This window comes from Monodon monoceros, unplaced genomic scaffold (genome assembly GCF_005190385.1).
Source record: "Monodon monoceros isolate NGI ecotype Baffin Bay Population unplaced genomic scaffold, NGI_Narwhal_1 Super_Scaffold_6, whole genome shotgun sequence".
Taxonomy (NCBI): Eukaryota; Metazoa; Chordata; class Mammalia; order Artiodactyla; family Monodontidae; genus Monodon; species Monodon monoceros.
Genome location: NW_021703783.1, coordinates 63,002,888 through 63,025,270, shown reverse-complemented (window position 1 = coordinate 63,025,270; position 22,383 = coordinate 63,002,888). Strand labels below are relative to the sequence as shown.

At 39.6% G+C, this 22,383-nt stretch overlaps 1 protein-coding gene across 1 annotated transcript in view; it reads left to right on the top strand.

Annotated features, from left to right (window-relative positions):
- Positions 1 to 21,592, top strand: part of LIN7A (lin-7 homolog A, crumbs cell polarity complex component) — a 132,548-nt gene extending 110,956 nt beyond the window's left edge. Inside the window, exons 5-6 of the mRNA XM_029205888.1 lie at positions 14,948 to 15,166; positions 21,272 to 21,592. Of these exons, the coding sequence (XP_029061721.1) occupies positions 14,948 to 15,166 (219 nt within the window). The 3' untranslated portion in view covers positions 21,272 to 21,592. The remainder of the gene's footprint in view (positions 1 to 14,947; positions 15,167 to 21,271) is intronic.
- Positions 21,593 to 22,383: the final 791 nt, after the last annotated feature.

The following is a 22,383-nucleotide window of genomic DNA, read 5'->3' as shown; positions in this document are numbered from 1 at the left end:
TGGGCCTGGTATTGTCTTAGTCACCAGTGAGATAAAAAATAAAACCCCCTGATTTCACGCTTACAGGTATGCGGAGGAAATAGGGAAGAAGACGATCTTTGCAACATAGGCTATTTTGTAAATAAGGATAAGTATGGGGTTCCATGGGAGATCATAACAGGGGCATCTAACCCAGGCGTGGGAGGGCCAGCGGTGGTTCCTTCTGTGAAGAAAACTCATAGGCAAGTAGGTGCTGGGTAGGTGGATGGAGGCAGCAAAGAGCATGAAAGGGCCACCTCAGAGTAAACCATGCTAGAGTCCAGACACGAGAAAACATGGCCAGGCCAGTTCTTCCATTTGGACCCTTAAGAGTTGGCAAATGAGGCTAAAAATGTAAGCAGGGCCTAGATTGTAATGCACACTGGACTGCAAAGCTAGGACTGTATCTGAGCAGTATGGGGATTTAGACGGATTTTAAGCAAGAGAGTGATACGATCAAATATGCATTTTAGAATGACTGCCGTGATTGCAATGTGAAGAGTGGTCTAGAAGGGGCTGGAATTTGAGGCAGGGTAACCAAGGGTAGATATAACTTAATGTTTTAATGAGAGAAGAAACAGATCTCATGATGAACCTGTTATGTAGGGAACAGCTATGTTTCTTTGTTACATTGTTATTTGGGGAAATGGGAGGAGAGGATCAATAATAATTGTACTAAAGGAGAAATATAAAACCAACTCATTTCATTTTCAAAAGAATTTCTAGGTCGACTGATTCGTAACTCTCTCTGGGATCTCACATCTGCCAGCCTCGAAATCACTGCAGTTTTTCATCTTAGGAGCCATTAGTGAAAAACAAAAATTCGAACATGTGGTGTTTCATAATTCTTCTTCACCAGTTCTTAGTCAAACATCATCCTCAATTTATATCATTCACACTTAAACATGAATGATCTAGCAGGTCATGTAACTGAAGCTAGCATGGACAAATAAACAACCAAGAGTTAACGGAGGAAAGGAAAACTCAGGTTTCAGCAAATTAACGATGCCAGGAGAAAAAGCGTTCGGTCATGATTGAATGGAATTTTGGTGGCCTTCCCTTATAATTGGGGTTTTGAAGCTCCCACAAACCACACTTCTACGTCCATAATTTCTGAGGTAATGTAGCTAAAACCCCTTCATTTCACCTAAATGGCCCAGGCAATTGCAGGTATAATTTATTTTTTGCTCAAATTACCTCAAAGCTGTGCCTCAAAGCACTTTGAAAACAGAATTATCCTTTGTCCCACCTTCTTCAGTTTATTCTAGAATGACTCACTTTCCTCATGTTGATTCTGGGCTACAGTAGTTATACAAGAAATATGTGAATGCATCCTTATAAAATTTCCAAAGAATTCAATGTTAAAAAACTGGTCAGATTTTTTTTAAAAGCCTCTTTAATCATTTTCCTCACCATCACTCCATTCCAGCTCCTTCCTCTCCCCGCCTGAGGAAACACTATGATGGTGGGTATTTATCCAAGTGTTTTCCTTTGCACGCAAGCACACACACACACACACACACACACACATATATTCAATTATTTATTTATTTTTAGATATAAAGTGTATGAGACAATATAGAGCCGTGATTAAGAGGCCAGGCTTGGAGACAGATTTGTTACCCGTTAATGGTGCGCCCATGGAAACTTACTGTTCTTCAGTTTCCTCATATATAAAATTGGGATGATAACGTTACATACCTCACCAGGTATGTAGGAAGAGTCACTATTTTGATAAATTTAAAGCACTTAAAACAGTACCTGATAGTAAACACTCAATGAATGTTAGTCATTATTTTTTTTAAAATACACTAATATTTTCATATATACTTATTTTTCTATGACTTGCTTTCTCAGAACTATGTCTTGGATATCTTGTCTTCTCAGTACATACTTATGTTTTTTAATCTGCTGTATAGTATTCCATGGTATGTGGGTACCAGAGTTCATTCAACCGTTCCCGTTGATGGACATTTAGCTTGTTACCCAATTGTTTTTTTTGTTTTGTTTCATTTTGTTATTGTGAACACTGCTTCAACGAAAATCTTTATGTATATGAATGACTATTTTTTTAGGGTGAATACTGATAGGTGGCAAACCAGGTTAGGAGCACATGGGCACACTTTATTTTAATAGATGCTGCCAAATTGACCTCCAGCTTCTATTGCCAATTGCATGAGAATAAAAATTTCCACCAAATCCTCGGCAATAGTTACCAATTTTTAAAAATAAGTGAACAATTTTTATTCCATTCTGGATTTAATCTGCATCTCTCTAACTAATATTAAAGTTGAACATCATTTACCTGAGAACTTTATGAGAGGGAACTAGTCATACAGAATCCTGGCAGGAATGAACCAGGCATGTATAATACAAAAAAGAACTCCAGTGTAATTTGGGGTTTGAATGAGAGGGAGAGTCTTAGAAGGTGGAGTTGGAGAGGCCAGGTGGGAGCGGAGAGCGAAGGTCCTTACAAGCCATTGTAAGGTGTTTACACTTAATTTTGAGCAAGAAAATAACATATTAGAGAATAAGTGCTATTTGGAATGGACTTTGAATGATGAGTGGAGGTTTCCTACGACAGGAGAATGAGGAAGAACCATCTAGTCTGAGGGAATAAAACTGAGAGATTACAGGAACACGAAAATATGTGGTAAAATCAAAAGCATGGTGCTCATATGTTGAAGCTGAATATAAGGAAATAGAGCCGGACCTGCCTGTGTGATGGAAGTGCTTTGCATGCCACAGGATACTTTTATTTTCATTTCTAGAAAATGGGGAAATATTCATGGGGTAAGGGGACCCTCATTTATTGGGTGCATTCTATGGGCCAGGTGTAGCACTTGGCACTTTACATGGGTAGTTCATTAAATTTTAAATGACATCTTTAAAGGAAATATATTATTCACATTGTTTTGCATGTTGGTAACTGGGCCTCAGGAAATGAAATAACTTTCCCTACAGTATACAGCTGGCAATCTTTGGGCCTATCCTTCAAAGCCAGCACTCACCAGATTGGGTGGGTACTATGCACTGTGCTGGGTCCTGCCTGGGAAGAAACAATCAATGTAGCTCAGTAGCCCCTGCCTTCAAGGACAGGGTCTACCAGAACTGTGTTCTTTCTGCCCTTCAGTAGATTGTCAGCAAGGACACAGGAAGACCAAGTGACTCAGGCTAGAATCTGGAGAAGAATTTAGACGAGAGAAACTAGAGGATATTTTAAGATGGTAGGAAATAAGAGGGAGGAGAGGATGAGATGAGTTGGTAAATGGGGAATAAATATCAACCAGTATCCGTGGTTAATTGGATGTGGGTTGAGGGGAGAGTTAACAACATCCCCTGGATGCCTAGTTTGGGTGGCTGCATGCTAGTGATAGCAGGAGCCAGAGGGGAGGGGTGAAAATAATCTTTGGGGATTAGAGCCAGTTAGAACATTTAAAATAAGTACAGTTTTATTTTGTTGAATTACCTGAAAAATCTTAGTATAAGTCACTGGTGACAAATCCACAGAATATTCTGTGGTGTGCTCTTTTTTTTTTTGCATTCTGCGGGCCTCTCACTGTTGTGGCCTCTCCCATTGTGGAGCACAGGCTCCGGACGCGCAGGCTCAGCGGCCATGGCTCACGGGCCCAGCCGCTCTGTGGCATGTGGGATCCTCCTGGACCGGGGCACGAACCCGCGTCCCCTGCATCGGCAGGCGGACTCTCAACCACTGTGCCACCAGGGAAGCCCCTGTGGTGTGCTTTTAATTGGAAAAGACATTTATATGTAGAGCCAGTGAGATATTTGACAGTAAAACCTGAAATATCCCTTAAATTTTCACTCCTTCTCCTACAAGAAGGCATCTGTAATTTTGAGTCTCTGTAATTAAATTAAGCATTATAGCTATTATTACTGTATATTATTCATGGTACAAAGCAACATAAAAGTCCCTGCTGCTTTACACTGTACAGGAAACACATTTGACAGCTCTGGACTCAGACAACTTCTGCCTAGTTTTGTTTTGTTTCTCCTTTATGCTTTATATAATTGGTAGGGCTTCTAGAATTCTAAGACAGGTTAAATAATAAAGGGTACCCTTTGAAGGGTTTGGGTGAATAATTTCAGAGACCTGTTATTGTCTCCATTGATACCCCTTATAAAACAACGGTCTCTCTGAGATCACTAGAGTAAGATACTGAAGGAAAAAAGAAAACTATTCTGGTTGACAGAATCCTGATGTCATTGCAGCATAATACAAGCTGACATCTAGGGAGAGGAGATGGGATGATGTATGCCACGCTTAGTGAAAGGGAGATTTCCCAAAAACTTCCTATAGGCTAAGCCTTTTTCTATGTTGCAAAGTCTTTCAAAGAACCTTCCAGTGTTGGTCCTGTCTGCATCACATCATAACCCACCTGCCATAAAAATCAGTGGAGAGTATCTGAAGGATGGGCTTTGGTATTTGTCCTCGGGGATCCAACCGGTGTCCAGGTATGCAGGCCTGGTTCATCAATTTAAAAGCCTCACCTGAATCTGGATACTCCTCCTAAACTAGCTTTGCCATTTAAGCCAGGCTCCATCATCCTTGGGATTCTACAGTACCAGAAGGAGATAATGCTCCATGGTACTAGATCTGTCTTTAGGGTGTTGGCAGGGTTTCAGAGTGAGCAAAATTGACTCCCCCACCCTCGAACATATTCTTCCAAACCTTTCTCTTAACTCAGATCCCTCCTTCCCTTCCCTTTCCTTTCCTCATGCTGCCCTTTGGTGTTCAACAGACCCATCCTTCTTTGATAAAATTGCTCCCCCCATGTCCACTGAAAATTCAAATTCCACAAGGGCTACTGCAAAAACAAACATTTACTGAAGATATATCACGTACCAAGCACTACTATGCATTCTTCAATCTTTACATTTTCCTGCGTCTTAGTCAGTGACCAACTGTCTAGGTTTGCCCAGGACTGAGGTATTTTCTGGGACTTTCAGTCCTAAAACCAGGACAGTGTCCATCGGAGACCTGAGACACAAAGAGGTGAGGTCATTCTCTAAAGGTCACACTCTTCGACAGTGATTTGTTATGACTCAAACCGGGATCCTCCTAATCCAAATCCCTGGCCTTTCTGCCCTGTTACACTGGCTGTACTAAGGGTTGGTCTGACGATTTGATTAGGAACCACACTAGATTTTAGTGACTGAGATGTATTTGCATGTTTAAGTGGAGCTGTAATAGTAGCACGTATGGGTATGAGGGAGGGGATTCTTGGTGGGTATGTTATCATCACCTCTACAACCCCCCTCTCAGGCCAAACCAGACCTGGAAGCAAATATCAAGAGTCGGCAATTTTGATATTCCTGCTTCTGAACATTTGCGAGAGGCTCTGCTCCTGGGGGGGTTTAGTGTCACAGAGTGTCACGGCTTGGGAGAGTGTGGGTGGGCAGAGCACGTATTTTGGAAGCACAGATCAGTGTGAATCATGATTGGAAGTGTACCCTGTAACTCGACTTCCGGGGTGAAACCTACCACTCAAAAATTAACAGACCGATTTAAAGATCTCACTTTCTAGGAATATTTTTCCACACAGCTTTGTTCTGGTTCCAGATGTCTAGTGTTCACATTTGTACTCTTGAAGATGGCTGTATGTATGTGTATGCGTATACGTGTGTGCATGTGTGTGCATGTGTATATATGTTTATTGAGTGTATATGTATAGGTATACATGTATGTGTGTGTGTGTGTGTGCATGTGTGTGTTGTATTTATCCCAACAACCATCAGGACTTTTTTTTCCTCTTGTCAGTGCCAGAACATTGAGGGTTAAGCAGAGTTACTATAAAGCATTACAACTGACATGTAGTAGCTGTATTTGTTTCCAGTTTTAGGCTCCGGATCTGAAAAGGTGGGCTCAGATCAACCACATGTTAGATCTGTGATTTCTGGTGCTGATTTTTTTCTTAAAGCTTTTGCTTGCTTTAAATTTTCTGCCCCTGGGCCGACTGCTAGTGCTCTGCATTCTCTACTTCCATGGTTCAAAAAATTTTATATGTATAACTACTCTCACAGGATAAACATGTGTGTAATTACATACACTTTTTTCCCCATTAACCTCTTTGCTCTCTTGTCGTGTTTGGCTATTTGATGATTTTCCCCTCTCAAGTTTGCTCACATTATGCATGCTCCTATCAAGAGAATCTCCTGCACGCTCTTCCTTTCCCTAACAAAGTCTGGCACCGTGGAGGGACTGAGAGAGCAGTTTTTCATGAATAAATGATGATCATTTGTAATTAGCATATCAACTGTATGTATGGAAACGATGCTTCTAAATTACTTGACCGTGATTAGAAGCAGTTGATTTACCTAAGTAGTTTCAAACCTTCTTCCAACAAACTCCATACATAATTAATTTAGTAAATACATTTTCTTTGGCTTCCTAGATAATATAAAAGAAACTTCTACCTATTCCAAAGGCAAATTATATTTTGTTGTTGCTGTTATTATCCTTAAGCACCTGAAGCCCTCCAGTAACATGATCACCCAGGAAACAGTTCAACAACCAGCTAACATTTTTTGGACCCTTTTAAAGTGTCAGGTGCTCTTCCAAGTGCCTTGTGTATATTATCAATAAATGTAATGCCCGTAATGATTCTATAAAGTAGACACTCTATGATACCCTTTTTACAGATGAGAAAATTGAGGCGTGGGGATGCTAAGCAGCTTGTCTGAGCTCACAAAGCTGCTAAGTTAAGAAGCTCAAATTCAAACTTGGGCAGTACTGGCTCCTTAGCAGCTGCATAGCACAGGGAGATCAGCTCGGTGCTTTGTGACCACCTAGAGGGGTGGGATAGGGAGGGTGGGAGGGAGGGGGATGCAAGAGGGAAGAGATATGGGAACATATGTATATGTATAACTGATTCACTTTGTTATAAAGCAGAAACTAACACACCACTGTAAAGAAATTATACTACAATAAAGATGTTATATATATATAAATGTGTGTGTGTGTGTATGGCTTATTCATTGACTAAGTATTTATTGAGCACAAAATAGACGCTGGGCACAGAGATAAATAAGACTCATCTTGCCCTCGGACAGTCTAGTGACAGCAGAATGGTTGAAAACTAATAAATTACAGTGCACTGAAATAGATATTAGCATTTAGGCAGGAACAAAGTACTATGGGAGAGAATTAGCATATTTTTTCCAGAGGATAAATGTAATACTTTTTATACTTGCCACTTTTCTTCAGGAAAAGAGAATACATTTAGAACAGAATATTAACATATTTGAGAAAAGGAAAGGATCAAAGAGTCATAAAGGTTTTTTTCTGAATATATCCTATAACTTGTGTGGAGATAGTTCATTTTTTTTTAAAACATCTTTATTGTAGTATAATTGCTTTACAATGGTGTGTTAGTTTCTGCTTTATAACAAAGTGAATCAGCTATACATATACATATATCCCCATATCTCTTCCCTCTTGCGTCTCCCTCCCACCCTCCCTATCCCACCCCTCTAGGGGGTCACAAACCACCAAGCAGATCTCCCTGTGCTATGTGGCTGCTTCCCACTAGCTATCTATTTTACGTTTGGTAGTGTATATATGTCCATGCCACTCTCTCACTTCGTCCCAGCTTACCCTTACCCCCTCCCCATGTCCTCAAGTCCATTCTCTACGTCTTCGTCTTTATTCCTTCCTGTCCTGCCCCTAGGTTCTTCATAACCTTTTTTTTTTTTAGATTCCATATATATGTGTTAGCATACGGTATTTGTTTTTCTCTTTCTGACTTACTTCACTCTGTATGACAGACTCTAGGTCCATCCACCTCACTGCAAATAACTCAATTTTGTTTGATAGTCCATACTGAATTAAACATCCAGTCAATATGGTTTTTTTTTAATGACCAAAAATGCTGACTACAGTGCTACACCAAGGCAAAATTGTAAGATTTCCCTCACCTATCCAGCCCTCTTTCCTGGAGTAACATAGTAAAGACACTCTTAAGATGGCATTTACTATTTGAGGTGGTTATAGTCTAGGGCACTAGGTCTAAACACTAATCTGCACATCAGTGGCTGGCTGGCTGTATCAGAGTTTTATAATGTCACATGTTCCTAGCTCGTATTGCTGTGGACCTTGATATGGCAAGTCTGGGATACAGCCTAGGTCTCTATATTTTAAAAGTGTTTAAGTTGATTTCTGTGTACATCCAGGTTCAAAAACAACTGGTCTGAAAATACCCATGAATAGGAGAACCACTGATATGCTATTTACTTTCTCTTTATTATCTTATTTAAGGCTATGGATTAGGAGGTAAGAGCCTAGTCTCTGAAAACAGATCTCAGTTAAGTTCCATCTGACTAGCTGGGGACTTGGGACAAATTTCTTAAGCTCTCCATTACCTCTCCATTACAAAGCAGCTAACAGTGCCTTGCACTCAATAAGTGCTCAATGAATGTTAGAGTATACACACACACACACACACACCCCACACACACATTTATTATGTATAGACACACACACTCTTAAAATAATATCAAAACACCTTCATGGACTAAAAGCAAAACTATCATAAGAACAAAATGAACAGTCACAGTTACCTTCGTGGGAAAGGAGTAGGTCTGTCTTTGGCTATATTTGGCCTTTTCAAAGTTGAGAATAATAACCCACTAATAGTGAGCATCTTCACTGGCCAACTCATACACTTTAGAACTAGGAGTTGACACATCCTTGTCATTAGTTTCTATCCTTTCACATCATGTAAAAACCGACCCACCATTATCTGAATTAGTTAATCTAAAAAAGCAGAATGAGGCTGTTGAAAGAGCAGTCACTAAGAATAATGAGTTCTAATCCAGCACTGCAACTAACAAATTGATAAAATGGACCAAGTCACAGCCACTCTTGGTCTTTACTTCCTTATGTATTAAGGTGCAAGGAGATAAACGAGGTTGCTTCTAAGGGCCTTTGCGGGTATGATATTCTGAGTTTGTGAGCTACTTAATTGTACTAACATATCATAACTCAATATCCTTGATATCATTTTATTTCCTGATAACATTATTTGGTCCTTAATCCAAAAGAATGACTGATGCATTTAGGAGCCTATGCATAAACCTGGCTCTAGATACTCCTACAGTAACTGAGAGGTATAGCCAACTCTCGGTTATCCAACGAAGTGTTTAAGCAACTTATCAGCAAGCTGGGTCAGGATTACGTCCATGTAATCCTCACAGAGAAAGAACCACATGCCCATGAAGACCTGGGCGTGGGCCATTGGGCAACTGATTGTGCACAGATATTGAGATCCCTTTCCAGGGCAGGCATCTCTTCCGTCTGAGGTCTAGCCAAGGTCAAAATTTAACAACTGGTTTTTCTATAACGGGGGAGAGCACATATTGTGAGCAAATTCATGTATGCAGTGTAATCCAAAGATCTCTCTTATTAGAGGGGATTCTTAATCAACCAAGATATTGAGTGTACCAAGAAATAGCAGCCATTTTGATAACTCATATTGTGTGGGGGGAAAAATACTACTGAAAAATCAGAATGCAACAATGTTTAAAAGTTGATTCATTTATCAGCCACTGACTTGCCAAATTTGCATCAAAGTAACTAACTTTAAAATTTCCCGGAGCTTACTACTGCTACATGAGATTACTAATGAATGAAACAAGTATGCATCTGGTTATTTACTGAGATCATTTTTCCCAGCTTCCTGAATGAAAGTATATTCCTTTATATATTAACATTTTAGAAGATCCAGTTCTTACGGTTTTTCTTCAGTTTAGTATGTTATTAGTTTGTATTTATGCATTTGGAAATGGTAATATTAATAAAACCACTTGAACTCTGCTTTTCATTTGGATTTCTATCTGTGTTTTTTAAAAATTTAGCAGGGGAAAGAAATATTTTCAGGATGGGAATGTCCATTCTTCCTGTGCATTTTAATTTACTTTGGTAAAGGCTTGTGGCCAGACTAGGCACTACTGTGGAGTAGGTAATATTTCTCTTTAGGGGCTTTTCTTTTTTCAGACCACTTCTCTTTGGTCTAAACTTCCTGGATACCTAGTATATCCCCATGCCTTCCCCACCACCCCTCACCTCCTTAATGACATCCAACTTTTACCAGATGTCTGTTGGAAAGCCTTGTTAAATTAACCCATGCTAATGACTTCCTCAAATTGCAATAGGTACAATAAACTCTTAAAGCAAGAGGATGAAATCTAAAACTACAGAATTTCTTTTAGAAAGTATAGAAAGCTCTTATGGAAAGTATAAAGTTCAGGGTTTTTTAATAGAGGAGGGAATTTCACTTTGAAATTGGAAGTTTTCCTTGGTCTCCTCAAATCACATAAGGGCCACGTTTTCATCCTATGTGATAAGCTGGTGTTACAGGTTTTCAGTGACTGCTCAAACTGAGCTAATTGTTATAAAGGACAATTCCTGAGTCAGGAGGGTGTGTGTGTGTGTGTGTGTGTGTGTGTGTGTGTACACATATCTATATCTGTAATAGAAATCTTAACTGTTTACAAATAAACTATTATATTTCAAAACATGTTTTAAATATTTTAGCTTGAAATGAGGCATAGTTTCATTAAGAGTGAGAGAGACTAAGTCAAAAGTAGGAATAAATGATAAACTTTCAGGGCTAAGGGAATACCTGCTGACAGGTGTTTGTTCCTCAGCGTGTATGCCCTAACTGATCAGATAGCTTTTTCTATGCATGGAACAGGAAAGGTTGTCTGCTTTTTTGTTCTTACTTTAAAAGGGAGAGAAAGGAGAGAAAACTGCCTTATTCTTATTAAAAAGTTATACTGAAGGACTAAAAGCACTCCAGAGATAAATTATAGCTTAAGAAGACAAACATGCCCCCCAAAGTATTTATAAAGTAGGCAAAGCCAGTGGAAGAAGAGAGCCACCCAGAATAATCCTCACGATTTTTCTGAAAACAATTTTAAAAACAAAGTCATTGAGTGTTTGAAATGATAGTCTTATAAACTTGCTTATATTTCTTCAAATCTCTGAGTTACCTCTTAGTTTCTGTTATACTGCTTAATCATGTGATTTGTATTATTTTTAACACAGCATTTTTAGTAGTAGAAATGAAGAGGTGTGACACTGCCCAGATCCCATGTGGGTTCTGTGCCCTGGTGGGAAAGAGAGTGAAAAGGTAGAGTCAGACTAGGAGACCTGTTAACTCTGCCGCGCCGGAAAGAATCTGAGTCACCGTCTAAACCAAAGATAGAGCACTGAGGCAAAATTCTGGATTTAAAGACCGTGGAGTCTGCTTTTTTTTTTTTTTTTTTTTGCAGTACGCGGGCCTCTCACTGCTGTGGCCTCTCCCGTTGCGGAGCACAGGTTCCGGACGCGCAGGCTCAGCGGCCATGGCTCACGGGCCCAGCCGCTCCGCGGCATGTGGGATATTCCCGGACCGGGGCACAAACCCGCGTCCCCTGCATCGGCAGGCGGACTCTCAACCACTGCATCACCAAGGAAGCCCCCGTGAGATCTGCTTTTTATCAGCTGCTAACTGTATTGGGGAGAGCAGCGCTGGGGGTGAGAGAGGTAATCCTGCCAGTTCTGCAGGGCTGAGTATGGCACACCAGCCGTGTTTCTCAGCCATTCTCTATGGTGAGAGCCTGATGGTCCCATGTATTAGTCCCACAGCCCTCCTGTGGCAACTCTAAATAGTAGGCAGAGTGCCTAAACTGGGATAATGGGCCTCCAAAGGTCCGGCCTAGAATTTCCAACCCTATTAAATGAAAGAAAATAGAACAAAAGCTAAAAAGAAGTCTGGAGACTAATCATCTGGCCTAGAAAATGGGTGAACCATTGTTATTAAAACATATAAACATGTAAGTTTTAATATTAGAAAAGAAACTAGAGAAGGGTATGAACAAGCAAATCAGCCAGTTTTCCTTTTAAAGGAGAATTCCATACATTAATTGTTAATACATTAACAATTCACCTTGGGGCAAATTACAAAGAAATTACAAGCACACTGAAAACAGTTTGTGTTGTCAAAGTTTTCCCCTGTCCATGTTCTTCCAGAGAACTTAGTAGAACATGACTGGTAAAATAAACGCTTAATAAACATCTGTTGAGTGTCCAAGTCAATGACTGAGTGAATAATTAAAGGAATAAATTAATCAGTGAATAAGCCTATTTTCCTAGGCTTCCGCCACAGATAAAAATTCACTCGGCTCAACAGCTATTTATAACCCCTTGCTCTCTATTTAACCCAGACTTGGCAAAGGAGTGGTTATATAAGTTGCCTCCAGGGCTCTCCACAGTCATTTCTTAAACCCTTAGTATCTGCCTGGTTTTCAAATGACTGAAAGCCACCAATGGCTACCTCATTGCTAAGTTCAAAGCATTTTTTTTCTGCAGTCCACATCCACCTCGCTGAAGCAAATGACAGAATGGAACACAATTCTTAAGTCTCCAAATCTGTACAATAGTCGTAATTAGGAATCTCAAGATATAATTTGTGTGCTTGAAATGCAAATTGTCTTTTGTAACTCAAGATAATATTCATTTTAGCCCCCCTTCTCCTTGGCTTGTGAAAATGTAATCTCAACCAATTTTGGGTGGCCTTCTCTGCCACTTCAGTGCCACTCTTCAGTATTCTGGCAGTGTTTAAGCCTATCTTGCTCTCTATCTGTCACATCACACACGTTTCTCCCCCGAGTTTTACCCAGGAAGCAAGTCAAGAAGGCCTTTGCACTTGGATCCTATAAAATAGGAGTTATGTCATCTACCCTGGGGATCAGCTGAAAGGGAAGGACTGCCTCCTTTTCTCAGGGTTCTATTATGTCTGATTACAACTTTTCTTCTCTTTTACTACTCCCTAATCCCAACCTGGAGAAACCTTAAAAGGGTTGGGAAGTGTATATATGTCCATGCCACTCTCTCACTTTGTCACAGTTTACCCTTCCCCCTCCCCATATCCTCAAGTCCATTCTCTAGTAGGTCTGTGTCTTTATTCCTGTCTTACCCCTAGGTTCTTCATGACATTTTTTTTTTCTTAAATTCCATATATATGTGTTAGCATACGGTATTTGTCTTTCTCTTTATGACAGACTCTAGGTCCATCCAGCTCATTACAAATAGCTCAATTTCGTTTCTTTTTATGGCTGAGTAATATTCCATTGTATGTATGTGCCACATCTTCTTTATCCATTCATCCAATGATGGACACTTAGGTTGTTGCTTTGTGACCACCTAGAGGGGTGGGATAGGGAGGGTGGGAGGGAGGGGGATGCAAGAGGGAAGAGATATGGGAACATATGTATATGTATAACTGATTCACTTTGTTATAAAGCAGAAACTAACACACCATTGTAAAGCAATTATACTCCAATAAAGATGTTAAATAAATAAATAACACACACACACACACAAAGGGAGCCTCTTTGAGTTTACTTATAGTAAACATAGTTTCCCCAACTATTGTCTGTGCCATGACGTTCAGAGTATTTCTGAAACTCAAAAGCCAAGAATTTATTTATTTTTTGTTTTCTGTCACATCACATCTATCTTATAGGTATGTGTGTATATCTGATTTTATCCTTAGCAAATTTTCCTGAAAGTAAAAATCTTCATTTATAAAGGGTTTATCCAGTGCATAACGATAGTGCCCTCCAGAAAAACTGTACCAGTTTGTGTTATATTAACAGTATATGAGTACCTTTTCCCTACGTCCTTGTCAATACACCATATTTAAAAGTACATCTTTACCATTTTTAAATTAAAAATGAAATATTTTTTCATCTATATTTCTTTAATTATTAGGGATCTTGGACCTTTTTTCATAGGTTTATTGGGCATTTTAAAAATTATTATTTGTCCATGAGTTCTCTCACCTATTTTGCTTAGACCTTTACTGACTTGTAAGAGCTCTTCATTTGAAGAATATTAACAAATTGACTGTCGTGTATTGAAAATATTTTTTATAGTTTGTTATTTGACCTTTCATGGTGTGTGAGACATAGAAACTTACAATCTTTAAATCTGATTTTTGTGGGGGGGTTTCTTGGTATTTTTACTTAAGAATTCCTTTTGCATTGCAAGATGATGAACACTGACCTGTGCTTTATTTTAGTTGTTTCAGCATCATTATTTAACAATCCTTTTCCCCTTTGGTCCAAATTTCACATTTATCATACAATCAAGATTTATATATGATGGATCTACTTCTAGACTCTGTTTCGTTCTACTGTTCCTTACTACACCAATAAGACACTGCTTTAAGCATTGTAGATTCTTTTTTTTTTTTTTTAATTAATTTATTTATTTTTGGCTGTGTTGGGTCTTCGTTTCTGTGTAAGGGCTTTCTCTAGTTGGGGCAAGCGGGGGCCACTCTTCATCGCGGTGCGCGGGCCTCTCACTATCGCGGCCTCTTGTTGGGAGCACAAGTTCCAGACGCAGGCTCAGTAGCTGTGGCTCACGGGCCTAGTTGCTCCGCGGCGTGTGGAATCTTCCCACACCAGGGCTCGAACCCGTGTCCCCTGCATTGGCAGGCAGATTCTCAACCACTGTGCCACCAGGGAAGCCCTAGATTCTTAATGAATGTTAATATCAGATAGGCAAAGTCCCCATTCGTTACTCTTTTTAAATTTTTTCCAAAGTGTCCAGACTAGTGCATTTACTCTTCCAGGTGAAATTTAGAAATTCCATTCTAAATGTTAGTGTTATCGTTTAGTTCTTCACTGTTTCTCACCCTCCTAACTTGAACCTCCATTCAATCCATCCTGTACCCTAGTGCAGCCTAACCTGCCCACGATTCAGCTACAAATGTAATAAATAATAACAATGGCAATACATCTCATTTGCCATATCTTTTTGAAATTTCAGAGTAGGATTGTACTATGACACTAATTTCACATCTGGCTCTCGAGAAAAGAACATGGAAACTCTCCCCTTTAAGAAATGTCACTGTCTTTTCAGAGTGTGGAAGGAGAACACCATGAGAAAGCTGTGGAACTACTCAAGGCTGCTAAAGACAGCGTCAAGCTGGTGGTCCGATACACCCCGAAAGTCTTGGAAGAAATGGAGGCTCGCTTTGAAAAGCTACGGACAGCCCGGCGTCGGCAGCAGCAACAATTGCTAATTCAACAACAGCAACAGCAGCGGCAGCAACAAACACAGCAAAACCACATGTCATAGGTAAGAGGTGCCTTCTTCTATACAAGGAAAGTCCCTTACATGGTTTTTTTTTTAAATATAGTTTCTTAGACAGCTGGAACATAATTACTAGATTTAATAATCCAAACAAAATCAAACAAATAAAAAAAATGACCTCAGAAAATGTAAACAAGACAGTTGCTTACTTTATGTGTCATTCAGCCATATTCCCTGCAAATGTATTTTTGAAAAATGATATTCTTTAGGAGGCCAGGTACATACTATATGATGCCTTTATACAAACTACAAAAATGCAGCCTCTGTGCAAACCCAGATCCTCAGGCACATGGCTATATGACAAGAGTGTGGGCTAGATTCCAGCCCCCCTCACCTCCTTGGCCAGTTGCCTTTGCACAGTGTACAAACTAAACTGAAACAGTTTACTAGAAAACTGCTCCACTGAAAAGAATGAAGTAGAGACCTGGCAGTGTTTATGCTCTGAGAGATTTTGAAATTCTGTCTGGGTGCTCAGTTAAAATGTGTCTAAGGTACACCTGCCTTTTTCTAAATTCCACTTTGTGACAGAGAATGCTAAATCAGGTTTTTGCTACATGTTTTAAAGAAAATTCAAGAAAAAATGTTAAGAGTGAAAATCACCATGTCTGAAGAGCCTGTTATGTGCTAGGCTCTCACATGTCATTCCTAATCCTCAAACACCCCTTCACAGTAAGTATCACTAAAACACCATGTTTTAGATGAATGATACAAAGCTGCAATAGCTTCAATGGATTCCCCACAACCACACTTACAAGAATTATTGTAATAGAATATTTTCCCTTCTTATTTTGCCAAGTATTTCATGTGCCAACATCAGAAATTCTGGAGTTACATAAATTTTCCTTGCTATCCTTTGGAAGAGACAGTTCATATTGTTATATACCTCTATGCTATGATGTCTGCAAATGTGTATTTGAAATGAGGTTCAAATGTTGTTGGGAAGATGACAGTGGGTAATGGTGCTTTTAACTCATTCAATATCAGATTACTATTTGCACACACTGAATTCGAGAAGAGATTTTCAACATTTTTGTGCCACTCATGAAAAGAAGCTGCATGGGGAAGTAAAAAGAGTATGGGATTTATTCACAGAGAGTTCTGGGGATTCAACTATCTTTCTTTTATAGCCTGCTAGTTTTGTTATATATATATCACAGATTGGTGTCTTTATCTAAAATTACATTCCATTCTAAAAACTACATTTATTTAACAATAAATATTTATTTGTTACCGTGATGGGCCAGGCACTGTTCAGTGGGCTGTAGAAACAGCAGGAGCAGAGCAAAATCCTTGCTGTCATGGTGTTTACATTCTGGTTGGAGGAGATAGTTAATTTACAAGTAGATAAAAAATATCCTATTGAGACCAGTACTTTGTAGAGTTAAAATCGTGTGCTTTGATAGAGACTGGCTAGGTGGTGACCTTCTGTGAGGTGATCAGGGAAGACCCCTCAAAGGAGGTGACATTGAAGCTGAGGTTGAATGACAGTGCGAAGCCAGGAAATGAGCATAAGAAGAGGAGGAAATAGCCAGTACGGTAGCTCTGAGGCAGATGTGAGCCTATTTGACGTTTGAGGAATAGAAAGAAAGCTGAGGTAGTTACGCAATAAAGAGTGAGAAGGACAGTTAGATAGATGGGGGCCAGGTTATAGAGAGCTTTTTAAACTGCTTAGGGAAGTTAGATGTTATTGCAGTGGGAACCACTGAAGGTTTTTAAGCAAAAGAGTGACATGATTTATGTGTTAAAAAAGATCACTCTGGCTGCTATGGGGAGAATAGATTAGTGCAGGGTAAGAGTAAAAACAGAGACCAGTTAGGAGACTATTATATAGGAGTCCAGGCAAGAGATATGGTGGTTTGGGCTGGGATGACGCAATGATTTGGATGCATACAGACAAGTCATTTTGTCCATATCCTTCTTCTCTCTAATCCGTTTCAAACATAAAGGTACTTCACATTTGTACTTTCAGAATCCTTGCAAAGGCCTTCTTGCTAATAATAACAATCCAGTATTCTTCAAACACTGACACTCTTCTCCTGAACACATTTTTTCTTCCATTCTCAATAATACAGACTTGTACCAATTCTCCTAAATTGTTTTACCACACTGGCCCATAGTAAAATTGTTTTAAAATGTTTTAAAAGTATGTTGTCATTCCGACTTCTGAGGTCTTACTAAAAGCTTCCAGTATTTATGCTCATTCAGTCATCTTTGGAAGTATACAACTTGGCTATAAATACTGCTGGGCCACGTACTCAATTCCATTTCTCTGTTCCATCAGTCTTCATTAAATCACTTGAGAATTTCCTACTGTCTCATTATCGAAGAGTAACATTTTTAATAAAAGGCGTTTAAGACCATGTTTATTTGTTGCACAGGATACGGTAAAGCTCTGTTTAAGTGAACGTGAAGTTTGTATCTATGCCCGCCAAGACAGCACTTGTAGTGCACAGGATCGTGGACCCTTGAGATGAAACTGCAGTGACCATTTCAAGTACAAGCAAAGTACAACTCTGTCATGTCATCCATGGATTTTATGGTGGATTCAGTCAAAGAGACCTACGTTAGCTCTTGTTCAACTTTTAATTAATTAGATTTTTTAAGGATTAAATGGGATTTGTTACACTTGCTAACTCATACTGTGGTTGCTTTTGAGAAGAGATCTAAAACTATTTACTTTGAACAGATCTCTGATTTTTTTTTTTTAAGTTTGACAAGTCAAGCAAAGACCAGGTAAAGCAAAGATACTTGTCAGATATTGTCTTACTGTTTATCACATGAAATGTAACTTCTGTTCTATAAATTAGAAATAATATTTTGTCTGAGATGGTAGAAGTTATTAAGTAACTAGCAATGGTCAGTGGTACATACAGATGGAAAATAGGTTGAATGCAAGTAGTGTGTGGAAAACGTGTCTTATGCCTACTTTTAATTTTAAACTTCTCCTGAAGTGAATCTCAGTTGTCTTTTTCCCTCACTTCCATCTTTGTTAATCAGGAAGATTATACTACATTTCTTAAATGTAGTAAATATGATCACTACATAATTACATTACAGAAACCTAAGCAGATAATATGAATATAGGTTTCTTTTTAATACTATACCCACTTTTTGTGAGAAAGTGTCACATTTATTCAGCTTTAAGCATTTTTTTTCTTTTTCTTTTTTTACTGAAGTGTAGTTGACTTTGATTATTAAGTTTTAGGCATACAGCATAGTGATTTGACATTTATATGCATTATAAATTGATCATCACGATAAGTCTAGTTACTACCTGCCACCATACAATGTTATTACAGTATTATTGACTATATTCCCTATGCTATGCATTGTCCCATGATTTATTTATTTTATAACTGGAAGCTTGTACCTCTTAATCCCCTTCACCTGTTTTGTCCCCCACCCCATAAGCATCTCATTTAATTTTGTTTTATTTATTTTTACTTTTGGCTGCATTGGGTCTTCATTGCTGCCTGTGGGCTTTCTCTAGTTGTGGCGAGCAGGGGCTACTCTTCCCTGCGGTGCGCGGGCTCCTCATTGCGGTGGCTTCTCTCGTTGCGGAGCACGGGGTCTAGGCGCGCGGGCTTCAGCAGGTGTGGCTTGCGGGCTCTAGAGTGCAGGCTCAGTAGTTGTGGCGCACGGGCTTAGTTGCTCGGCTGCATGTGGGATCCTCCCGGCCCAGGGCTCGAACCCATGTCCCCTGCATTGACAGGTGGATTCTCAACCACTGCACCACCAGGGAAGCCCATCATCTCATGTTTTTTTGTGTGTGTGTGTGGTACGCGGGCCTTTCACTGTTGTGGCCTCTCCCATTGTGGAGCACAGGCTCCGGACACGCAGGCTCAGCAGCCATGGCTCATGGGCCCAGCCGCTCCGCGGCATGTGGGATCTTCCCGGACCGGGGCACGAACCCGTGTCCCCTGCATCGGCAGGCGGACTCTCAACCACTGCGCCACCAGGGAAGCCCGCCTCTTTCTTTTAACAGCTGTGCTGCTCTACCTCTTTCTTCAATGGCACCTGCCCTTTTATATCCCATCCCGCCTCATAGACACATTCACATGAGCTTTCCAGGAAGTCAGTCTTACACTGCTTAGAGTTGGCGCTAACCCTCACCACTGACCTCTAAAACAGTGCCCTGTGCTTCAGAGTACTTCGCCATTACAGCTCTGTTAGTGTCCTGTTGCTGCCCTAAAAATTACAAAACACATTTAATGTCTTAAAAGAATACAAATTAATTTTCTTGTAATAATGTAGGACAGAAGCCCAAGACAGTCTCACTGGGCTTTCAGAGGCTCTAGGGGAAGATTCATTTCCTTGCCTTTTCCACCTTCTAGGGGATGCCTGCATTCCTTGCCTCCTGGTTCCATTCCTTACCCTCCAAACCACCAGTGATGGTCGAGTCCTCACATTGCGTCCCTCTGACCTCTGCTTCTGTCATCACATCCCCTTCCCTGAGTCTTTCTTCTCTCACCGTCTTCCACTTCTAATTACATTGGACCCATCTGGACAATTCAGGATACTCTCCCTATTTTAACATCAGCTGTTTAGCAAGCTTACTTCCATCTACAACTTTAATTTTCCTTACCATGGAATCTAACATATTCACAGGTTCTGGGGATTAGAACGTGGACATATTTCAGCGGCCATTATTCTGCCTACCACAGTGGCTCATTGAAAAATTAGCAAAGCAATTTGATCAACAAAATTTAAACTAATGTGAAAATGAGGCTTTTATTTTTAAAAACAATGAACCATTAATCTGTTCAATTGTAAATCATGGGAATGAGGGAAATAATGAGAACATTTGGTGCAGGTGGTTCTTCCCAGTGGGTATCTCAGTGATGCACAGTTTGGATGCCCAGTGCTCTCTCAGCTGCTGGCATATCCCTCAGGCCTACTCCCCCTCTGGGTAGATGAAGAGACCCAAGACTCTTACTAAAATTCATCTGCTCTAAGTCCCATTCCCTTAGGACATGTAACTGTATGATAAGTTAATGGATTAAAAACTCAGTCACTTGGTAGCTCTGTCACCTGGTAGCTAAGGGACTTGAAGGAAGTTATTCAATGTGAGACTCATGAAAATGGTCTGTTCTGGAGATTAAATAAGAAAAAATATGTAAAACTCTTTACAAAATATGGGCAATTGGTGAGCACTCAATAGTAATAGTAGTGGCAGTAGTATAGTAGCTAGAATGTTAATGGCAGGTGATATTTTTATGCAGTGTCTTGTTAGGTGACTCCTGAAGAAGCACAGTGGCCTCATGCTTGACTTTCCGTTCCACGCTGTAGGCCCAAGGTGCTTTTAGGCATTTCTCTAGAAGGCTTGGTGGCTGGAGAGTTCTGATGCAGAGGAGGCAGATGGCAAACCTACCCCCCACGCACACTTTCACATCAACCAGGACAATCCGTTAAATTTTTTTTTTTGTATGTGGTGCTCTGCATTCATTGAAATAAAAATATCTGCAGCTTTGAAAACAAAGATTGAAAACCACTGTTCTTTCTGAAAGAAATGACTCCATAATGGTAGAAAAGTGACAGGTCTGGGGGAATGTTTGGGGAGGCTGCTCCCCCAAATGTGACCACGTGGGGCATCTGCTTACTCTGTTCTACTCTGTGTCAGGCTGGCTGACCTCGTAGGAGAAGAGACAGGCCTACTATCTGCTTTACAGAAGGGATATTGGTGCTTCCAGCCTATCAGAGAGAGGCTTTGCTTGCATGTATCTCAGCAGGAGCAACACTAATCACCCTAAGAGTCATAATATATAAAAGTTATCTCTTCTTTGCCTTCGTGAAGAAAAATAGAGTCATCTGGAATTGGGAGGAAGAAATGTTTTACATTTGAAATGTTTCCAAACTGATTTTTTAAACTTTAATCTTAGGGAATAACTGTGTCTTTTCCATCCTCATTTGATAATTACTTCCTTTGCAGACATCAAACAGTTTTTTCACATGTGGAAGGCTGTGCATGAATGATAGCGCCCAAAATAATCCTTGCTGTTCTCACATAGCACATGCTTCTTTGATATTTTTAGCATATTGTAGTTGAATACTAATCACTGATTTCTCTTCACTCTTTCCCCCCCCTTTCAGGTCCTTGAAGCTACTTGATCAAACACCCAATAGTCACAAGTTTGAAACCGTGCTTCAGAATCCCAGCACATAGTAAAGGAAAAGACAACACTGATAATTATACCTGTCAAGAAACTGTGAACACGTGGTGTATAAATTCTTTACAAAGGCAACTCGACATCTTCTTTCTCTGGGGCTAAACCCCCGCTGCTCACGTGCTCTTTACACACACAGACCTTCCATTCACTGCAGTGGGAATTCTCAGTGTGTAAAGGGAGAGGTTTTCCAGTCTGCAGACTGAAACAGAATAAGAAGAATAAAGTCCGTGACTTTCAGATAAATCACCAGGGCCAGGGTTAAGTGAATCTTGGGTCTATAGCTTTTCCAGAGAATAACAAATCCCTCATTAGGCTATAGTTCAAACTGCATCAGTTCAAGGTTGTCGCCACTTAAAAGAAACCTACACATTGCCCCTCACCCAGACCTGTTCCACTCTGTATTGCTGAGTTGTCTGAATTAGAATTCCAGTTAATTGCAAATTCAACCTCTGTTCCCCTCTTGAAAATGGCAAGTTATTATACTATATTTATACTCAATTCAGGTTCTAGAAGCATTTGGCTTTTTATTTTCTGTTTCCATGAATTTTATTATGCATTAATAGAGTGGGCAATTTCAACTCAACTTTTAGTTAAAAGGAAGGATAGAGAACTCTAGTACTGTTTTTTGTTTTTTTTTTTTAATTTAAGTCTTGCTTGTATCTATTCTTATTAATTCTAACAGAATATAATGTCTTTTATTCCACAAAATATATATTATCAGAGTGTATTTGTTACAAACTTAGGTCTTTTCTTACCAAGTGTTATGAATCTGGTAAGAGAATACTAGCAAAGGACCCGGCTTCATGAACTGATCCTCGTATGATATTTATATATAACCCTGCTCTCAATATTTTTTGTTAATTTTATATTTTTGATTGATAAACTGGAGAAATTTAAACTCTTTTTACCTACACGGATGTGCTGTCATAGAAGTCTGTTTGATATTTCACAGCTTAGGGCTTTACAAAACTAAATTATGGATGTGCATATATATATATATATATATATATATATATATATATATATATATATATA